Source organism: Toxotes jaculatrix, chromosome 9, assembly GCF_017976425.1.
Source record: "Toxotes jaculatrix isolate fToxJac2 chromosome 9, fToxJac2.pri, whole genome shotgun sequence".
NCBI lineage: Eukaryota > Metazoa > Chordata > Actinopteri > Toxotidae > Toxotes > Toxotes jaculatrix.
The window spans coordinates 25100182-25123090 of record NC_054402.1 but is presented as its reverse complement, the minus strand read 5'-3'; the positions used below and the strand labels follow the sequence as shown (position 1 = coordinate 25123090).

Below are 22909 nucleotides of genomic sequence, written 5' to 3'. Positions count from 1 at the left end.
ACTGGCTGTGCCGCAGCTCGGTGTCACATAAAGGCCACGGTCACTTATGTGGATGGTGTTAAAAAGTGACACAAGGGTGAGTAGATGATCTCTACATCATCACTTGAGGAAAACAGAATCAAGCTGTGAACACAGCACTGACATATCATCATTTAAGCAGAAACCAACTCCTGAGGGAAACATCTGGTTGTTTAGCTGCTAAATGCCCCACTACCTGCTCTGTTGCTGCTAAAATTTGAGAGATCCCTTTCACACTATCACGTTGTTTTCACACTGTCACTTGATATGTTGTTATTGTAAATTATTGGTTATAGCTGCTTTAAATAGATACCCAATATTTTCTTACAATGACATGAATTAAATGACTTTAAATTTAATCATTTTTTAAATTATTTTGCCCCCCAGGAGTCAAAAATCAACACTACTTTATTACTGTGCTGAATATTCTTTTGTGATGGGAGCTGTGTGTTTTGTGTGTACCTGTTCTAACATCTGTATGGTGCCGGCCTGCTCATCCAGCTCCTCCTCCTGGTCCTTCACCTTGGCCTCCATGTCACGAAGCTGCTTCTTCATCTGAATAATAAATTGTTTAAATAAAAAAATTCATTAATAGCTAAAATATATACACACACAAGAAAGGGCAAAAATTCCAAATAAAGCAACAAGCAAAATACAACACACATCATAATCATAAAAAAGAAAGAAGGGAAGAAAGGAAGGAAGGAAGAAGACCTTGGCAAGTGATGCCTCATCTTTGGATTCCTGGGAATTGAGGTCCTGCAGCTCGGCCTCCAGCTGGTCCAGCTTCAGGTTGACTGCACACACCTCAAGGTCCTTGTCCTGGAGGACAGATGGTTACGGTCGGAACAAGAGAGGAAGGGAGAGTCAGGGGATTAGAGTGTGAACATGGAACAAGAACAGACACATATATGTGATGAGAGAAGGCTGAGAAATCATTAACTCAGCTCAGCGGGTGGCTACAAGGTGCTCACACTCACAAACAAACTTCATAATTACAAACTTCAGCTGTGCAGACATTCACAAACCTGCAGACCTTTATTATAGATATAAGGAAGATCCACAAGTTTCCACAGATTAATAATATATGTTAAACTACAAGGGAATGTGTATAAAATGCTGCACAGGACATGTAGATTTTGAAAACTGATGCGTGGTGTAACCAGAAAAAAACTGAACTGTGAAGTTACTATAACTAATAAACATGAGACAGACAAAATCACACAGGTATTTGATGAAAACTGAAAGTTAACCATCACTGCAAATTCAGCTGCCACCTTGGGTCACTGGGAAACTACCCTCTCTGATCATGTGACTTCTATTCTGAATTATGTCCCAAACCTTTAAGAGATTTCACACATTTAAAGTCAGTTTCACATAATCTCTCATAAATGACAACTGGTTTAAACTGTTGTAAACAAATTTGGTGCACATGCTCGGATCCTAGCTCTGAGTTTTGCTTCAGACTCAATCTGCCTCTCAGGGGTGTCAAACCATTCACAAGGTTCATATAAATGATTTGCAGTAAAGAGTTCTGAAATATATCCAAACTGAGGACACACAGACACAGACGCAATGTATAAGCATAAAATGATTCAGATTCCACACGTCACACTTTTTTATTTCATGAATAACATGAATAATGTCACCGGCGACAGCTTTACAATTCATGCCATGTTAGTAAATGTGTTTGTGTCAACAAGCAGATTCCAGTTGAGGGGGTGTTCCTATCAGGTAAAAAAAAAAAAAACCTGTATAGGATAAACCTGTGAATCCTTGGTCTGAGCTCCTCTGGGAGCCCCCTCTCTCCTCAGCCCCTGTCTTCAGCGATAGTGAACCTTGATCAATTTCAGGGTCACAGAGGAGAGAGGACGGGAGGAAGCATAAATTAGCAGAATGGAAAGCAGCCTGTGGCTTCAAGGTCATCGGCTGCTTTCCTCAGTGGGTGAATCCTCCGCTTTCTCTGCTTTCTGTGGTGAACTCTTACATGGTGACTCCTTCCCTTTAAAAATTATATATTTCAAAACAATATTCTTGCATCCTGCTAATCACGGCTTTGGGCGATATTACATATTTTTTTAATACCACAATCCCTCTGAGAGATTAAATAAGCACCTGTAGCTTATTCGTCTTTGAAAAGTCACATGTGAAACACCTCGTCTTTACCACAGACAACTCTATCAGAGACACTGTAAATGATTTCATCTTAATATGACCCTTTCAACTGGTGTTTTCAATTATGATTAAGCCAGGCGAGAGTTAAGTAGGCTACACAAGGTTTTTACATTATGTAAAAATGAGTTTAGATTATTTTACATTTTTTAAATTAAAGTCAGAAATTTAAGTCAACAGTTGGGAACATTAATCTCATAAAAGAAAATTCCTGACCTTAAAAAATAACAGTAGTCTGAAACCCTAACTTTTCAACCACAGTCTTCAGAGTTTCACCTGAACGGTCTTTTACAGTCTTCGTCAGCGGATGGAGTTTGCTCTGTTGTCATGGTGATGATCTGTCAACATGTAAGCTCAGTGGAGGAGAGCAGTGCTTAGAACAGCGACTGAGCTGGCACATCAGCATATCCATGACCACTGATGAAGACCACGGCTTCAAATCACATGCTATTTACTATGCAGGCACCATGTTTCCTGTCCAAATTCTGCATGTGTGAATTTATCCTCTGTATCGTCCCCTAAAAACATCTCTCAATGCAACAAAAGAAACACTCCCCTGACACCATGCACTGCATTTTCTATGTAAATTTAAAACTAAATTAATATTTGGTTTCTAACTGGTTCTGGAAGCTTATTCTGTGACGAGCACCGAAATGCAAGAGTGACATTATAATTTCAGCTCTCTTCAGAACAGAGTGACTGGAAAGTCATTTCCTCCATTAGCCCTTTTCCACCTCAGGCTGCTGCATAATGCTTACAGGACAAGCACAAGGACGTTCCTGCATATTTGTAACTTCTACTATGAATTCAGATTGTCCAATAAATCCAAGACAGATATCACTTTTGGTATCACCAGGAATGAAAATGAAAACTTGCCGAGGTACGAACTGACACCACATCGAGGAAAATCCCAGCATCGCCGCAGCTGTGTGTAATTACACAAATGGAATAAAAGGCTATCACATCAAAGTCCAATGACCCAAACTGGACCAGGCAGACACAAACCTCCAGCTGCTGTCGGAGGCTGAAGGCCTCTCCAGTCAGCATGTCTTTCTCTCTGGCCAGTTTCTCCCTCAGGCTCTTCTCCCTCTGCACCTCCTCCTGGGCAGCACTCAGCTCACTGTCAAACCTGCACGCAAACAAACAGACACACGCACAAATGTTCACGCACTCCACCGATTCAGACACGCTGATTAGAGATAATCTGAGAAGGAAAACGCATAGTGTGAAAAGTCATGGAAAAAAATAAATCAAATTAAAATGTGCTGAGCTGGTCACAAAGATCCTTCATATCACCTGTTCTAAATACACTGTGCATATTCAGCAACACTTCTACAGCTAAAGAGCATGTCCATTGGTAGTCTCAAACACACACACACACACACACACACACACAGAGTTAGGCAGAAGTGCAAATGAGCTGGAGTCTTGTCTGTTCCCTGCACAGCGTGATGCTATAAACAATCTGGTGCACAATATAGTTTTCTCTTTACAATTATTGTTACTACAGCAACACTGCTGGACCCTGCTCAGTCTGTGGGAACACATCACAGTAAGGTATTACAACTATATGAAGTCATGTGTATCAAGCCCGACTGTGTGTGTGGTGTGTGTGTGTGTGTGTGTGTGTGTGTGTGTGTGCAATGTCGTGCACTGACTTCCTCTGCTTCTTCTCCAGGTCGTGGTTGCGGGCCTGCTGGCCCTCCAGGTGGAGTTTGGTGTCCTGTAGTTCAGCCGTCAGTCGCTGGGTTTTCTTCTTCAGCTGCTGGACGTTTCTCTGGGACTCCTCGTTGTCAGCCTGCAGGTCGCTGATCTGCACAATCACAGGCACATAACCAATCAGGACCAGGAAAGAAAAGTTTGAGCTGCTGCTGGCACAGGACGATAAGTCAGAAGATAAGCATTAGAATTCACAGCTGAAGTGGGAAGTTTACACCCACCTTGGCCAATTCCTGACATTTAATCCTAGAAAACATTCCCTGTCTTAGGTCAGTTAGGATCACTACTTCATTTTAAGAATGTGAAATATCAGAAAAATAGAAGAAAGACTGATTTATTTCTGCTTTTGTTTCTTTCATCACATTTCCAATGCGTCAGTAGTTTATATATGCTTTGTCAGTATATGGAGGCACTGCAGTATATGGCAACCTGCTGGAATATTGGCCCATTGCTCCTCACAGAACTGGTGTAACTGACTCTGGTTTGCAGGCCTCCTTGCTCATACAGGCTTTTCCAGTTCTGCCCAGAGGTTTTCTGTTGGACCGAGGTCAGGGCTTTGTGATGACCACTCTAATACCTTGACTTTGCTGCCTTTAAGCCATTTTGCCACAACTCTGGAAGTATGCTTGGGGTCATTGTCCGTTTGGGCGACCCTTAAGTGACAGAGGTCTTACGATACTGCTTCAATATATCCACAAAATTTTCCTTCCTCTAGATGTCATCTATTTTGTGAAGAGCATCAGGCCCCCTGCAGCAAAGCCCTGCCACTACATGACGCTGCCACTCCCGGCTCACCACTTTTCCACCAAACATACCGATGATCGTTACGGTCAAACATTTTAAGTTTTGTTTCTTCAGACCAGAGGACATGTCTCCAAACAGTAGGATCATTGTCTCCATGTACAGTTGTAAACTGAAGTCTGGCTTTTTTTTATGGTGGTTTTGGAGCAGAGGCTTCTTCCTTGCTGAGCAGCCTTTCAGGTTATATTGTCAGAGAATCTTGTCTTGCTGTGGATTTACAGTAGATACTTTTGCACCTGTTTCCTCCAGCATCTTCACGTGGTCTGTTTGCTGTTGTTGTTGGGATTGATCTGCACACTAAAGGACATTCATCTCTAGCAGACAAAACGCATCTCCTTCCTGAGGGGTATGACAGCTGCTTGGGTCCATGGTGTTTATACTTGCATATTATTACTTGTAAGGATGAACGTGATACCATCAGGAGTTTGGAAACTGCTCCCAGACATGTGGAGGAACCAGACATGTGGAGGTCACATTTTTTTTTTTCTCTTTCCCATGATGTCAGGCAAAGAGGCAGTGAGTTTGAAGGTAAGCCTTGAAATAAACCCACAGGTACACCTCCAACTGTCAGAATGAATCAGAGGGTCCTTAAGCAATTTTTCTGAACTTTTTCAAGCCATTTAAAGGCACAGTCAGAAAACCTCTGACCCACTGGAATTGTGATACAGCAAATTAACAGTGAAATAATCTGTAAACAATTAACAATAAACAAAGTTTTACTTTCATTCAATCAATTAAACTTACAGTAAAGAGAGACTAAAGCTGCATGGTAGTCACTGTATTGGAGATGTAACGCGATGACTGAGTCACAGATTTAAAATGGAAGGTGTGTGTGTGAGTGAAACCCTCTCCGGTGCGTACACTCACCCTCCTCTCCAGCTGCCGTTTGTTCTGCTGCTCCACCTCCAGCTTGTCATCGAACTCCTGCTGCAGTCTCTTCTTGGTGAACTCAATCTCCCTGATGGCTCGTTCATACTTCAGCCTCCACTCTCCACCTGTCACATCAGCATGTTCACAGGCTGCTTCATCTTGGTTTGTTTCACATCTTAATATGCTTTATTAGGTTAACATGCATTTCTCAGTATGGAAAAATCTGTCACAAAAAAAAAAACGGTATTAATTCAAAACAGGAAATCCATCTAATACTGGTCAATATGTAACAATCTGGACTTAACTGGTGGACCCACCAACCAAAGTATGGTTTTAAAGATGTACAAGAGCCTTCCTTAGTGGATTCCATTGCTGCCTTTGTTTTTTATGTCCAAATCTTTAAAATGACACTATTACTTAATTTCACAGATGGTCATTGTGCACACGGGAATTAAAATTAATAAGACTGATTTTATCAAAGCATAAAGTTTATCTTAAGGAGGATCACAAGCAACTGTGGTTTGATTTGTGGCTAAGTTGTTGACCTACATCTAGTTTTATAACTGTATGAATTTTCTTTCAAATTCTCGGCTAAATTTTATACCATTACTGTTCCGAGGTATCTCCACATGACACAACGTATACATTTTAAATGTGTTTCAAGTCTGACATGAAAAAACAAAAACACCCTCATGGTTGTGTTGCAGTGTCATTTCACCTGAGTCAAAGCACTGCTGTGGTACAAACAAGTAAAGCTCTTCCAACCTTTGCGACAAAAAGACACTTAAAAAAATCAATTCAGCATTCACAAAGCCTGCACATCACACAAAGGAAGCTGGTGGCCGGACTGCAGGGCGTCTGGAACTGAATCCTTACTTCATTTTTCACTTTTAACTGAACCATTTCTAATGTACTTCTTCCCATCGGATTTTTCTCTTGGCTTTTGTGCAAAGCACGGGTCGGACACCACCCCTGCAGTTCCTGCACCTCCACTGAACAACACACGCTGAGCTTTTCTCACAGTCTGGGGAGTGATTTACTACTGTTGTAACATCTGTGTGGGAGTATGTGTGCGTACAGTGGGCGGCTGTGGCTCAGGAGGTAGAATGGGTCGTCCACTAATCAGGTGGCTCGATCCCCGGCTGCTCCGGTCTGTGTATTGAAGTGTTCTTGGGCAAAGTACTGAACCCCAAATTTCCCCCCGTTTGTGAAAGTGTGTGTTAGTTAAAGCGCTGTATGCTAAAGTAAAGAAGCTTTGTGTGAACCCATACATTACATTTACAGTGCTCTCAATAATTAACTGACTGGAATACTAGCTAACTGCACACACACTGTGCTGGAGTGTTTCTATTATTTTGTCCACTTTGCATATAGGTGGAGGAGTGTGTCTGACCTGTGTCGTCGTCATCCATCTCTCCGTTGAGCTCAGAGGCCCTAATGAGTCGAGCCTCCATCACCTCCATCTCCATGGACTCCATCTGCTTCTTCATGCTGTCAAACTTGGCCTGGGTGGGTGAGAGAGAAGAAGCGGTCTCTATGACAATGAGAACAACTGTCTCCACAGATTAATCCAGGAGTGCTTCAGGTTTTCACGCGTTGGTTCCCAAACAGACACACAATCGACACCACAGGGACTTAATCAGGACCCGATTAAGTCTGAGGGGACCACAGAAGAAGGTTTTGATTGTTTGTGGGGTGTAGGAGTGAAATGTCTCCTACTGAGAGTAAAAACTAAGCTCACAGTCATCGTGAAGTGATTACTGTGGCCTAGAACAGGTGATGTGATTTTAGAGTGGCTCTGGTTATCCATGTTTTGCATGAGGTTTTACAATCATCCTTTTGTGTCATTTCAAGACTTGTCCTCAAATCATGGACTTCTTCTGTCAAATAATCAATTTTCTGGTTTGAAGCAAGTCTTCCAATGTCTCTTTGCTGGTCCAATAACTCACAGACTTCACATTATTGAAGTTTTTTTGAAGTTTTAGGTTTAACGGTCTAAAGCCTGAGCGTTTGCAGGAAACAAAAACCAGCCTTGACAGACAGATGGTCAACGCTCTTTTTTTCCGGATGGTGGATTTAACGTGCAATTAAATGATGGTGATGTAAACAGGAAACTCACCAAGATAACCCAAAGTAGCTGGTTCAATGGTGTCCACAATCTCAAAGAAAACAATAAGATAATAGTTTTTTTTTTAGTAACAGCAAGCTCAATAATGAGGCAGAATTTTCCAGATTTTAAGGGACCGAGACTGACACTCCTGGTGCTGCAGCTCCCCTGACTGCTCATATCATGATGGTGTTAATTGCTTAGTTAAAGAAGACATACACAGAAATAAAGTGTGTTTTCTGGGTGTTTTATTTTCAGAAACACAGTTGTATGTCTCTGTACATATACTACACAGCAAATAGCTGCCTGGAATCATGCTAATGCTCTCAGACATTCTGTAGCAGTCAATACCATTTATCCAGCTTAGTCTAATAGGGTAAAAACCCAACAAAGGTCCTTCGAGCCAGATTAATTGGCTTCTTCTGATAATGTCATCAGATGATAAATCATCTTATCAGAAAACATGCTCAGTATGAGAAAGACAAGAATGCAGGCAAGCGCAGTTGAAGAATACTCAGTCTGGGACTCCTGGTACACTGGGTTTCATTCAGCTATACATCCTATCCACCCAGTGTCCTTCCTCATATTACTGGTAGAAGACAAGCCCTCAACACTACATCAACAGAACCAGTGGTTAGTCCCAAAATTGGAACCTGCATCTCTAAGACAGAAACAGGGAGGGACAGTAGGAGTTCAGAGAGAGACTCGCAGTGCTCCAGATCCTACTTATGCCCCCGCCATAGACCTTTGGCTTGCCTCCTTTATCAGTCTCTGCTGATAAAGGTAAGCCAGAGCCGGTAACATCACAATCCATTGGACAGCCTCGCTTCCATGCTGGTCTTGGCCAGACTTCACTATCACAAGTCCAACAGCCAGTACGTGCTCCAGTTTTTGCTCCTTTCAACACTAACGTATCTCACAGCTATACTGCAGGAACATATACATGACAGGAACAGGGAACTCTTTTCCCATTTAATGGAGGAACACAACATACTATTCCAGTAGTAGTAAGAGCGAGTTTGCTATTCTGAAACTGGACACAGTCAGTATATCTCCACCAAAACAGAAAGACTCCTGGAAGCAGGAACCAGAAAGTTTCTGCTAGAAATAAAAAAAACAAAGTGCAATTATTTATCGCAGTACAGAGTCTGCAGAGCCCAAAGCATCTAGTACGCCCACACAGTCCAAGCAGAGGAAGTCATCCAATATACATTGATTTTTCAGTAACAATACGAAGCACTACATCACACGCTGTAACAGCGCTGATGATCAACCAACAGAGAATCTAATCAAATGGATCAGAGATCTTAAGAAACCCTGTAACACGTGTGGTGGCTTCCACTTTCAAGTTCTTCACGGAGTAGATCAGGATAACTCGACCAACCCTCAGTCAGATACCTCAAAGAGTTGGATCTATCCTGACGCCTTACCAGGAAAGCTGCTCCGAACAGTTGTACTGGTTCAGTTACACAACAGCTTCCACTCTACACAAAGCCAATCAATAGCTCAGAACCACTCCTGCAATGGTGCTAACTGGTCCAAAAGGATGAACTGGGATGACCCTGATTTACCTTTAGCCCTTTGAGATGCCAGAGAGGCTGAGCTACACCACCTCCATGGAATAAGCATCCCAAGGGTCATACCCAAGAGACAACAACTCACGTCCCGGCTGGACTCTGTGGGACATTAGCAGGAGTACAGCCAAAAGAACAAGGGGCCCCCCATTCCTCAAACAGGGAACTTACCACTGGCCTAAGCAACCTGACCCAATACTCCCAGTGAGTCAGAATCAGAACTAAGGTGAGTCATCTTCTGCTGCCTAGCCACAGTAGAAACTGTGAAACAGATTCAAAACCTAGAAGGAGCTGGTGGAAGCAAACCAGCAAGCAAGTCAAGGGGTGACAGTTAACTTCAATAACTGGTCTACTGGTCAAGAGGATGCAGAAGCCATGTTGCTGAGAAAATGCCAGGCCCATGCTGCCCTATCATTAATCATTAATGTCTGTCAGCCAGTTACAATTATGTTTATCCAAACATGTCCACACATATCTTTACATATACTTGCACAGCAAAGAACTACCTGGAATTATGTCAATGCTCCTGTCTACTGAGTAACACGTCACTGTCCTTTCTGATAGGAGCAGTCAGTACCACTTACCCAACTAGTCTAATAGAGTAAAAATTCAATAGGGCGGTTCCTGGACCTTATTTTGAGACCCATCGCACTAACTTGCTGTACAGCCTAACACACATGTCTACACACATCAGGCCCAGTGCAACATGGAGTGAGGCCTTCTCTCTCGGGGTGAATACCCATATTGCAGCCTTGTGCCTCTCTCTCAATCACACACAGAAGAAGAAGAAAATAAAATGCATTCCACATTTCTATAAGCCAGGGCCATTTGTAGGCAGCCCCTCCCCATGGCTATATTCGAGCAGTCACTGGAAGAATCTATCCTGACGCCTATAGAGAAACAAATCATATCAAAAATGTCAAATTGCAAACTAAATGGATCGAGGGAGCAGGGGGAGGACCGTGGTGGAGAAATGGCCTGACAATTTGATTTCAAAATTACAGCCATCACAATGTGTGTGTTTGTATCTATATGTGTGTGTGTGTGTGTGTGTGTGTGTGTAGATGTGAGAGAGGCAGAGGGAGCAAGAGAAGAGAATGCCAGTGGATGGAACAGAAAAACAGAGCGAAGCTTGGAGACAGACTGTGTCCATGTTTGAATGAGAGCATGGTAAGTGTCACTGCTGCAGGTGTCAGTGCAAAGGTGGCTGATCTGGTGTTCTGGTAGATTATGTACTGGGTGCATTTAATGACAGGCTCAGATTTTTTTCAAGCTAATCTTAGTACCACTCTTTCATATCACGTGCACAGTCAGTTAATGGTGTAAATGCTGTAAATCATCCCTCTTTTCCATAATGGCTGTGAAGTGATCCCTCCATAGAGCCGCTACACTGTAAAAGATGGGGGACAAAACCTACAGTCCTCTGTTCAAACACACACTCTAAAGCTAAGCTGAAGCAAACACAGTCTGAGCAGCAGTCTGTGTTAGAGGTCTTCATTTAAAATCTAGGCCTAAAAAAATAATCAAAACAAATGAGTTCATTAAAACTACTTTCATTTATCAATAAGTTACCAATCAGAGTGATTAAGGTGTAGTAAAAATGGTTCAAAATGCCCGTTTAACATGAAAGATGATATGTCTGCCTCTGTGAAGAATATTAATTAATTAATTATGAATTTTAATGGTGGAAAATCTACTCCTGTGGAAATGACATACCGTGTGTTGGTAACTTCAAGTGTAATGGGTTTAAGTAATCTTTTTAAAAGCTCATCAGGAAAAATCAAACCCTTGTGATTTTGTACTCCCTAATATTGAACATATTAAAGGTCACATACCCTAGAAACCAGGATTTGTTGTGTTAGAGGCAAAAACTAATTCAGACAGTGAGGTTTCACATCCATGCTGTGCTCTCCTGCTGCCTCAAAGCAGAATCTGATGCTGAGAAGCACACACACCTGAGGAGAAGATCATTTAATCTGATCCACAGGGGTATACTAGTTAATATGGGTGTGCGTGTAATGCGACTGTGTGGGTGATCGAGTGTTTACTGTTATAATGAACTTTAACTTAATTAGACTTCCATATGCACTCTGTGAGGACAAACAGCTATGAATTCATTAGTGACAGAAGAAGACAGAGACACAGAGACACAGAAAGTGTCTGATCATACAGGAGAAGAGCATGTGATCATTTTATACAAACTATTTAAGAGTGTTTACAATTTGGGCAAAAATCCACAGCATCCTGGAAAACAGCGTAAACAAATACATCAATACAACACCTTTGATATTTGTCTTTGCTCCTCTTCAGCGGATAAGGATTCGTTCTTGTCTAACTGTGTCCTGAGTATTTAATGTTGGACACACAGCACTGCCTTTTAAAATTAATCTAATACTCATCATTTTAATTAGTAAATATTAAAAGAAAAAAAGATTTAGAATCTTTTTTTAATGTTGGGGATGACTCTTGTTGTCACTTGTTGATTATAGTCTATAGTTTCATCTTACCAGTATCTTTGTGTGTATGTGTGTGTGTGTGTGTGTGTCTCTACCTGCAGGTCCTTCATGTCCCTCTCCAGACGCAGTCTCTCAGAAGTTTCAGTCTCCAGCAGCTGAGAGGCCGACTCCCCGGTGTTGCGCTCATCAGCCAGCTCTGATGACAGCTCTGTGATCTGATGCAACACACACAGACACACACATGGTGAGAAGTTATTATTTTCTAAGTTAGATATTTTATCTCACCTTATTTATTCTTTGTCTTTTTTTTTTATTTGTTACACTCTGATTTATTATACTAACACTGTACAATGTATTTTGGTGTTGTATTTAACTATAGTCCAGTCAGTTCATCCCCTTTCTCACTTATTATAGAAAATATTTAAAATATTTCTGACTTTACTCTCAAAACATTTATTCTCAGACATGACTCAGATCCTTCTCTGTACATGTTGTGTGTCTGTGTGTATCTGTGTGTTTACCCGGCTCTCGAGGCGGTCACTGTTGAGCCTCAGCTCATTCCTCTCTTTCTCCACCTTCTCCAGCTTCTGCTTCAGCTGCTGGATCTCTTCCTGAGTGTGAAAAGACAGAGGATGTTAATGTCAGACAGGCATGCAGTCCATTACCTGTGACTCTCAAACAGTAACAATTCAAAACTCCACATCATTCACCAGTATTTTGTGTGTGTGTGAGTGTGTGTGTGTGTACGCACGTCCTTTCCGCGGATCTGCTCTTCGGTGAGCTGCACCTCTATCAGAGGTCTGACGGTGGTGAAGAGCTTCCACCACGGCCAGCCTTTGACACCACGGTTCTTCTTTATGTTCTTCTGGATGCAGCGGATGGCCAAATCCTGGATCTGTCACACACACACACACACACACAAAGACAGAGTAAGAACACAAGACTGAATACAGTGTGGTGCAATCCCTGCTGCAAAGAGTGTTTGTTGCTTTCAAAGTAGGATACTGCATTACTACTGTGACGATCAGGGCACTGAGGGGTTTCCCCATGTGGTGATGTGTCTGTGGTATCACACACCAATGGGAATGTTTGAATCTTATTTAACGTTCACAACAACTGAGCCACAAATGAGAGAATGAGAACGAGGTCAATGAGAGAAATGAATTAATAATGAAAAGGGAAAAAAAAGTGTCAGGTACGTTGATTAAGAGTTTCCATTATTGTGACAAAGGTTTTTAGAGAGCCCTAGGAGGAGTGTCTGATTTTCTTAAGCTTGATACAGTTCAGGACTTCCTTAATCCATCCCTCACATTTAGGGCGGAGACACACGCTTCCAACTATCCATCAATTTTCTTCCCTTCAGAGCTCTGAGTTTCAAACTCCCTCCTCCCCACGACAGCGCGGTGCTATGCCTGAGCAGAAGACAATAAGACACCGAGCCACAGCTGTGTCATCATCATATCAAATCACCATAATGTGGGAGACCAAAAATCATGGTCACTGGGCTGGGACAAAGTAGAGTGTTTTCCAACATTTTCAGTATTTTTGCGTCTTAGCTTTTGTTTTGTTTACTGTACTAAGGTCCATGACATGGGGACTTCACAGTAGTCTGGACATTAAGACAGATACTACATCAACTGCAACAGCCCCAGGCTCGAGTCTGGCTGAGGACCTTTGTTACCTCTCCCCCCGCTCCCCTAGCAAAAATGACCAATGACCATCTTAAAAGAAAAAAAAAAAACTGTCAATGAAATTGTTGGATTACTTCTTTGTAGCAATATATTTCATAACAGAGGGTTTTTATGGGACATCCAGTGGTAAGTGATTCATCTTTACTGTAAACCAATGGGCTATCTGTTATTGCGAGAACAGTCTGACCTACAAAGGTCAGGCTGTAGACAAAGATGTGATGACATCATTTGGTTGGACTTGTTATTTACACCCATTAGCGCAGCAGGAGGTCACCACTGATGATGCAGGCTGGAGTGAATTTAATGGTGTCTTTAAATCACCACCAACAGAGAAATTAGGACAAGTGAAACGAGCCTCTGAGACCACCATGTCTTGGTTGAGTCTGTGTGTGACGGAGGGGACTATTTGTTTTATAGTGTGACCTTTATCTTGAAGCCAAAACGTACAGTTCCTGACTTTCTGATAAGGTAAGTGGATTTATTGTTGACCAGATGTTTACATTTGCATTTTGTAAATAGGTTGAACTTTTTGTTGACATGCTGTACTGCAGGCCAGGCTCATTGTATATGCAGATTTCCACTTGATCCAAATATCTGAGAGGTGAATAAAATGAAAATGTTTTGAAGACATGTTGAGCAAATGTCAAATAATTCAAGTCTACTTGAAATTAAAATCCTGAAAGTACTTTGATTAAGACTCTCCAACACAGTTGCCACTTGTAGAACCAAATCAATCTTTTCCCAGCCAAGACAGGAGGTGTCTAATAACAGGATCAGAGGGAGGGATTGGTCAGCGCTCCCCAGCCCTCTACTAAGATTCATCACTTGTCTCCTTTACTTTGGCATCCATGCACTTGTGGTTTGAATGATGGCTGTTTGTCAGACAGACTGCTCATGTTTCAAGCACAAATTAAACCATCAATGTTACACTGGCAGCTTGCTGAAGGGGCATTAAGAGGAATCTTGCCTAACTGCAGGTAATCTGGAAAGCCATTCATTACACACAACTGCGACAAATTGCTCTCTGCAGCAAAGGCTGGCATGACTGGGAGATCCTGATCATAGAAATGTTACTCATCAGAGACACTTTGACAGGGAAAAAAAAAAACATCTTATGCAAATCTGACGCCCAGAATTTTATGTAAATGAAAAAGTTTCCATTTCCAGGTTAGGTGATTAGGAACGACACAGTTAACAGATTTCTGTTGGAAACTCCTGACAACTCGACCATGTAGACCAGTGACTGGTTTAGAAGCTCACGGAGATGACTGAGAGCAGGGAAGAGATCTGTGCGGCAGCTGTGTGGTGGGAAGAAAAAGACAACACTACAAATGTTTGTCTTTTTCTTCTTTGTTTCTGTCCTAGACTTATGTTTAGAATATCGTTGGACTTGAGGCAGATCACCGCTCCAGGACTAAGAAAAATGACAAATAACTCTAAGGAATGTTGAATTCTTACACACGTAGCCAGGTTAGTCAGGTAACTGGAGAAACTGTTTACATGCACTGTAGTAACCTGGGTATTGGTTTCTGACTTTAGGGAACCATTTAATTAGAGTCACTGTTGACTGACTGGCAGTGGAATCCCCCAGGCTCTTCCACTCTCACCAACTCTTCCCCATCAGAACAAAGAGATAGAGAGACTGCAGTGCCTCAAAGCAGCCAGCAGATCTCTTCTATTTGTCTATTCCCGCATGGTGAGGCACAGTCTCTCCTTCTCCAGCTTCTCTTCCTCTCTCCTTTTTTTTTTTTTTTTTTTCACCCTCATTCTCCTTTCCCCTCTTATTTATTTCCCGGAGCGCTTTGAAAGCTGCTCCCCCAGGCAGGAAAGGGGGAGGGGGGACTTGGAAGGAAACGGGAGTGGTTCCCCAGAGCAGGCAAACAGACTAGATGGAGGAACAAACTAATTGATTTTGTGTCGTGGCAATATAAAGAGGGCCTCCGCAAATTTAAATCTACCTCTCGGAGTATATGGATGTTTATCAACGACAAACCTATGAGTCAGCACAAAACGAATTAAAGTTTTCATCTTTAAGTCCAAATGTGAGAACACGAAGAGGACGGATTTATGAGGACAGAACAACTTTAGAGACGAACTCCTGATCTGGCACATGGTCAGTTTGAAATGAGCACATATATTTTCAGCAGCTGTTTTGGCCGGACACTTCAGAATAAGAAGGACTACTTAGAGGCATTTTTTGGCAAACAGATAAACCTGTATCTACCTGCCTGACTCCTATTTCACAGCATTAGTTAAATGAAAAAGATGATGACATGCAGTCGGACACATTTCCTTTTAATGAATGCAGGTGCTGCTCCATTCTCATTATTCATTAATACTATTTCTGGTCAGCATTTTTTCTGCATTAGCCTGTGCTAGCATGTGTTTATATCACGTGAGTACTTCTCACCTCAGTTTGTATTGTCAGTGACTGAGTCCCCCTGATTCCAACGCTGGATTCAAATTGCAATCAAACCCATGAGGGGATTTTTCACAAGACGCTGATATCTAATCTCACTGATATCAGGCTCACAGTTTATTCTGCACTCTCCTACAGCTGTATCAGAGCCACAATGCAAGCCCAACAATTAATACTGCTGCTGCTTCACAATAAAAGCACTCAGCCAGCAAAATCTTAAGTGGCTTTTATTGAAAAGCCGGCCCAGGAAACACAATTTATCTGTCACAGTGGTTAGCACCGATCACGGTCGTCCCTCAGAAATGTCATTTTCTTCACATTTTTCATCAGCGGGTCAGTTTTTAATGTTGCGGGGAGTAATGGAACCAGAAGGAGCACCTAGTGAGATGTTAGATGAGAAGCTGCAGGAGACAGGCTGCACATATCAGACTCTACATCAAGGTAACCACCTCCCTCGACTGTGTCCTGCTGTTGCGTGAAAAATGCTTGCACCATGTGCAGCTTGAAATCAGATCGCGGTTGTAATTATTATTGACTGACTTCTTTATTGAAACAATTCCCTGAGGAGTGTGTGCTCCAGGATTAAACCACACATGCTCGTGGTTACCAGATGGTTAGGAGGGTGCAATTCTAGGACTACTCCTTTCCTTATATATATGTTCTCTTGGTCATATCATATCCAGAGATAACACCAGATTCCATTGTTATGCAGATGATACTCAGCTATATCTCTCAGTGAAGCCCAATAATCTCTCTGACCTGTCCTGCCTGAACAGATGTCTGTTCAACGTCGTCGAACACGTTTTTGTTGAACTCCTGTTCCTTATCTTAAACTTACTTTCAATACACATTCTATTGAAAGAAAACATTATGGTATGATGACAACCAGGGAGTGCTTAGTATTTGTGTACTGTGTATGTGTTGGGCTGCTCTAGGTCAAACTCCAGGGCTGCTCTTGTGCCCCAGTCCATCCCTGGATACTACTGCAGATAAATGAGTAAAAAAAAAAAAAACTTTCTGTGAATAGAAAGGGCTTTTCCACACATCTTACAGTTATGTGCAGCTAAATCTGGTACATCTTAGATCTAGGACAGCAAACTCAACACTTTGCACAGAGGCATTTTGGATTCTCTGAGGGGCACTCCACTATCACACAGCAACACCAGGGGGAATCATGTGAACAAAAGAAGCATCTAATAGATTAAACATTCTGTTCAACCAACGTTCACTAGTGGTTTTCAGTGGTCACAACGTAATGAACCCAATTCCAAATGGCATTAATTACAAGAGATTACTATTTACCCCGAGAGATGAGGCTCAAATTGAGTCCTTCAGGGGAGACACAGTAGTGAAGTGAAACTTGAATGCCCTTGAAAAGTAATTTTAGTTGGCAGACCTGAGCCCAGTGCGGCAAGAAAGAATGAACTGAAATGGTAATGAGAGGAGGACAGGGACCCAAAGCACACACACACGCACACACACACTTAGTGCACAAACAAAAACTGTGCACCAAATGAACTGTGTGTTCACATGAGGAAACTTCCGCAGGGAACATCAAAACTTCTGTGAAGTAACACACCCACAGAAAGTCAACAGATCCCCACTGGCATCTTTACGAGGCAGTTAGTGCACGGAACCTATGTTTTTCACTTTTAAGGCTCATTCTGGTGGAAGAACACACACGCACACACACTTGTAATGCATCCAAAAAGCCCATTTGGCTACAATGTAAATGCCTTTCCTTGTGTTTGACGTGCTTTTCATTTTGACTGTGAAGCACCAAATATAGCTGAAATGCCACGATGGTCTTTGAAAAGACATGAGCAATAATAGAAAGCACTCGCGCACAACGATGCAGACCAAGGATCACTGACTGGCAGGCCCTCTGCCAGACTGACCTTGCTCTACTGACTCCTTCTGGTTGGTCTGGATGGCTGTGCAAAAGGGGGTGGGATGAATCATGTCAACATGGAGCAGAACCTCAGAGGAAGGTTTCCGGAGGAAAGTTTCCAAAAAAAAGCAGGAACTCCCCAGTGTTAGTGTGGTGTTCCTAATAAAGTGCTCTGTGAGTGTATACATCCACCATTCTCATGTTTGACATGAACATTAAGCGAAGTCCTGACCTGCATCTCCTTGATTGTATGCATTGCGCATGCACATGATTGGCTGATTGCTTGAATAAGCAGGTGCAAATTACATATTTTGTTTGAAGTGTAAGGAAGTAAATGTAACCACTGCAGACATTAAAATGAGCCTTTCCTCAGAAGTCAGTGCACTGTTACATTTGATTTCATTAGTATAAGAAACTGGAAAAAACAGCTTGTTAACCCTTAGCTGACAATTTGTATTGACAGTTCTTGACCTGCCTTACAAGTCCTAACAACGTAAGGTTTAATGAGTTAATGAAGTTCTGAGTGGGCGCCCAAACTTTTGTACATGCTACTGTTTGATTTTTTTTTTAAGATCACAAAATAAAAAGGAAGAACATTAACATTTGATAGAAGTCTCATTTTTCCAATGGATGTTTGCTGCAGGATTCTGATTTACTTCTGTTCAAGTAATGTAAAATGAGAAGAAGCCGCAAGGAAATAAAAGAAGCAGCTTAAGTTCATCTCCGAGGAAATCATTTTACTGCTGCCAGCTCTGAGCTCTCTTAAGATTTCTCAGGTCTCTTCCTAAGGCCACAGATAGATAACAGGTGATTAATAACTTCAAATCCAAACACTGCAACAGCTGCAGTGCTGTCTTACCTCTCAACACTGTAAGTTTACAAAACTCCCTAAAAATAGATACAAAGCCCAAGTTTTTTTTTTACTAAGGTCTATTTTGTGCTCCTGGTAACTCTGATGTGTATTTATTACAATTGCCACTACATAACAGGTGGTTCTAATGTTTGAAACTGGTAAAAGTAAAAGGTTACAATAATGTCCAGAGACAGAAGAAAACCCCAACACCCTTCAGATGTGCTGAACTGATCCTATGCCACTATGTGCACCAGTCTTACCTTCCTCTTCTTGAAGGCCTGTCTGGCCAGGTATCCCCTGCAGGCAGCCTGGAACAGAGAGATGTTCCTCCTGGTCTTAACGTCCCGCTGCTCCTCCAGCTTGGACAGTGTCCCCGCTCTGAAGAACACCTGCAGGGGGGGGGGAGAGGGAGAGTTAAGACAAAGTGACCCATAATCCTTTTCTTGAAGGTAGAGGCACACGGTGTGGCCTCATACAGCTGCAAAACTTTTGTCTGTTCAGCTCCCACTTTTCATTCGTTTGAACAAAGACTTCGAACTTTGCATTCACATCTTGACACAGTGATTGTAAATCCTGTTGGGATTTTAACCCTCCTGAAATCCTATAGATTATAAGGATGAATATTTGAAGACATCTCCAAAGCTCCATGTTGATGTGATCATGTTTGAAGAATATGCAGAGTATAACCTTCTGAAACAGTCAGCATCTACAGTGAGAGAGCTTTTGGAACATTTAAAATCCTGTTCACTAAACTAACTGCACAAATACGTGCAGCATGGACTGGAGATCGTCCTCTTTGGCACACAGATCAAATCAGCATGGACCTGTGCCCAAATATCAGAGTTAACGAATGCAACAGCTTTGTTGGAAGACTCTTATTAATATGTTTTGTTGTTAAGTCAAAACAAGGGATGTTTGAGTCAGATAAGGAAATCAAACCAAACCCAGTATTTATTTTCAGTATGTTTTCTTACTACTGAATACAACTGTACAGTGTAACACACATGGACCACTTGATACGGGTAAACTAACACCCGGAGCTAACACTAAACACATTAAGCAGACAGAAGGTGTAGTCAACGAGGGACGAGTCAATCCAGGAAGAGAATGGGATAAAATTGCTGCTCTTCTGAAGCTGTTGTGCGTCACGTGCGATACAGGTTTACATGAAAAACAGTGGGTGTGGGTGTTTTGATGTTTTTCTGTTTGCCTCTCATGTCTGCTTAACCCTCCGATGCTCTCAGCACTAGTCTGCTCTGCTGAACTGCTCCTGTCCAATGAGATCAACACTGCAGATAACTGCATTGTTCACATTTGAATTGGTGTCACAGAAAGCAAATTAAAGCCAGGGTTAATGAATGACGGCTGGAGTGTACGTTTTCAGCTAAACTGAAACTTTGCCAGCGTGTTTTTTTTTCCTTCTACACTGAGCTTATAAAAGCAGATATTGTGGAGATCTTTCTCAGAGAACAACAAATAACACGGCTGTGTCCTCTCCATGAATTAAAGCAGAAATGATTCATCACACAGAGTTTGTGATTTTTCAGAGAACCAGCAACTGAAAAACTGCAGTCCTGTTCACGCTGGCAGGAGATTATTGATCAATGCCTGTAAATATGCTAACTACAAAATGGAAAAAAAAAAATTCTTCAAATGCACATTTGCATTTTTGCTATGTGTTCTTTCTCTTTACAGTTTGCTCAGTGCTTACTTTACTGGTTAACTTCTCCCCTGTCCACAGCAGGTGTCTCAATGATGTCTCACAGCCTGATCATCTTAGTCCTGTCCAAAATGATTCTGGTGTCTTTCATCTCATTTGCTGATGATTTAAGCAGCAGTACTGTTTCCTGGATGCCAGTGAGAGCACAATTTCCTTTCTGACTGTAAAGAGTGACGACGGGCTGACACTGGGCCTCCTGTAAAAACCTACATCATAACGCCTCTAACTCCTTCTACATAATTTGTGTCTGGGGGACTGATGCTCTGTTCCCTCGGCCCTAAATTAGCCGGCAGCTCTTTATGGAAGTAGATTCATTAAGCAGAGTTTGTGTGATGCTTTGTCCTTCAGAGGATGTGACTGCTCCTTACTGCGACTGTAATTTTCAAAATTGGCTGAGCAAAGCAGAAAGCGTGGTTTGGAACATGGCCAGGAGTAAAGATTGTTGTTTGGATGTCATGAAGACCTTGTGACAGTGTAGTAACATGCTGTAAATATTTATCCACACTGCAAACATCTTATGACCCAGACCTACCATCAGTCCTCCCAAAGAACTGGTATTTCTAATGCATATACTGCCAATCAAATGGGGGTCAGTCTGGTCATATAGTGGTTGGCACTGCTGCCTCACAGTGAGACATTCTACGGCCTCTCTGCCTGGAGTTTGCATGTTCTGCCTGTGCCTGTGTGGGTTTCCTCTTCATGCTGTGGTTTCCTCCACAGTCCTAAGATATAAAGGTCAGGTTAATTGGAGACTATGAATTGCCAGTAGGTGTAAATGGTTTTGAACCCTACCTCTTACACAGCGTGAGTTGGAATCAGTTCAGCTCTAACTACTAAGTTAAAATCAAGGTCCTGTTATGTCCTGTGGAGATGGTCCGCAAATTCTGTTAGGACGCTCCTTTCCAGTGAAATTTAAAAAACTGCAGCAGAGGAACGGCAAACGACTGTAGGTGGCGTGGCCTTAGCATAGTGAACAGTGAGGATGGAGGTGAGGGGACACAGGGCTCACTAACTGACCACAGCTCAGTGTAAATGTGGAACGTGACCTGTATACCTGTGGTGCTGTAGTCAGAACTAACCAGCCATGAGCAGCTGCTGTCGGACTCTCTGTGTCTCGGCTGGGAAGGTCAGGGAGTCCAGCAGTCCTTCTACAGTCACTAGATCCACATTTATACTCCTCTGAGAGTTTTTAAAATGATAACCTGGCCTAGTAATGACACTAAGACCAATGCTGTATATACTGTGTAATGATTACAGGAACCCCAGGGGACTAAGTTATAAATGGTACACAAATATCCTTTCTTCATTCCCTCTGACTGATTTAACCACCAGAAATAAATCCTCCTCCGCTGCCGCGGGCAGATGTTGTCACACTGGCCTGGGTGGAGATAACACATCTGGTTAGCATGAAGTGCTGTGCTCCTTGGAGACCCATTTGTCACTGCAGGGATGGTTTAAATGATATCAGGCAGAGAACCACATACAGGTTGGCAGCGACACACAGGGACAGTCTGGCAGTGAGAGGTGGTTTCATGTTCTGGGGGTGATGCTTTCATGTTGGCTGATAATCATTCCTACAACTAAACTAAGGCATAACAATAACAGAAAGGGTTGGGAGTCCCAGTGCTATGTTTTCCACTGATGTTACTGCTGCTTCATCAAAAAAGCCTCTGTGGTCATTACTACACCTACAGTATGAACCACGCTGAATATAGAGGAGCTGTGTTCATGCCCTGAGACTGAGCTCTGCAGTAAGGTTTGCTTCACACAGGGATAGAACAGCGTTTGTGTTGTCACAGTGTCTCTTTGCTTTTTTTTTTTTTTTTGGTCATAGATTGCAGCACTGGAAACAGCATGGGACGGGTTTAATTGCTGGTGTTTGGAGCTGCGAGCCTGTGGACAGAGTTAAGGTTTCAGTGCACTTTAAATGAACTAGTTCATACAACGTGTCATCTGACCACATCTGAAAGCCACACTGTTAAACCTATCCTTATGCTTGAACACAATGTAAAAAGCCTGCCATCTCAGCCTCTTCCTGGCTGCATCTAACCCCGCCTCCGCAATCTCTCTCCAAGAACTCTGTCTTTTTTGCATCTTTGTAGTCTTGTGACAGCGACTTGTACAAAAGGGAAGTTTGGTGCACACGTTCGGACAGCTGCTTCTTTAAAGCATTCATGGTGTTGCACTTAGCTACAAAGAGAAGCTAAAATCCCGCCTACACTACCTTTACGCACCTGTCCGATCGCCGAGTTAACTGGGCGCGATAGTTGCGGCTGTTAAGCTGTGCCTTTCTTTGCTAATACTTCCAAGTTTCATCTGAAGGAAAGCTCCTGTCTTTCTATCTGACTTTGGATATTTATAGAATAACAAGTTGCGTGTTTGGTTAACTCAACCGACCCCGCTGTGTGTTGTTTTAGGAACTGGGCTGACGGTTGGAAATGGTTGGAAACAGCTTTAATTGTGTGATGTGAATTGTTGTTTCACCACTTTAAGATGATGTACCTCACTGCTATTGAGATTGCCAACTTTTTGAAAAATTCTGTTAAATAACATGGTATATATTTCCTGTCACCCAGCCCCACTCAGCAGGTAGTAATTATATGTAATTCTCCACTTTG

General features: G+C 42.3%; 1 protein-coding gene across 9 annotated transcripts in view; it reads right to left on the bottom strand.

Annotated features, from left to right (window-relative positions):
- The window catches only part of myo18ab (myosin XVIIIAb), a 120719-nt gene that overhangs the window by 34701 nt on the left and 63109 nt on the right, over positions 1-22909 (bottom strand). For all 9 annotated transcript variants that reach the window (XM_041045632.1, XM_041045628.1, XM_041045626.1 and 6 more), the window contains 10 exons: positions 18832-18960; positions 12469-12612; positions 12239-12328; positions 11813-11932; positions 6974-7085; positions 5578-5705; positions 3849-4003; positions 3196-3319; positions 733-840; positions 481-573 (listed from right to left, as the gene is read on the bottom strand). In XM_041045632.1, coding sequence (XP_040901566.1) covers positions 481-573; positions 733-840; positions 3196-3319; positions 3849-4003; positions 5578-5705; positions 6974-7085; positions 11813-11932; positions 12239-12328; positions 12469-12612; positions 18832-18960 — 1203 coding nt within the window. The remainder of the gene's footprint in view (positions 1-480; positions 574-732; positions 841-3195; positions 3320-3848; positions 4004-5577; positions 5706-6973; positions 7086-11812; positions 11933-12238; positions 12329-12468; positions 12613-18831; positions 18961-22909) is intronic.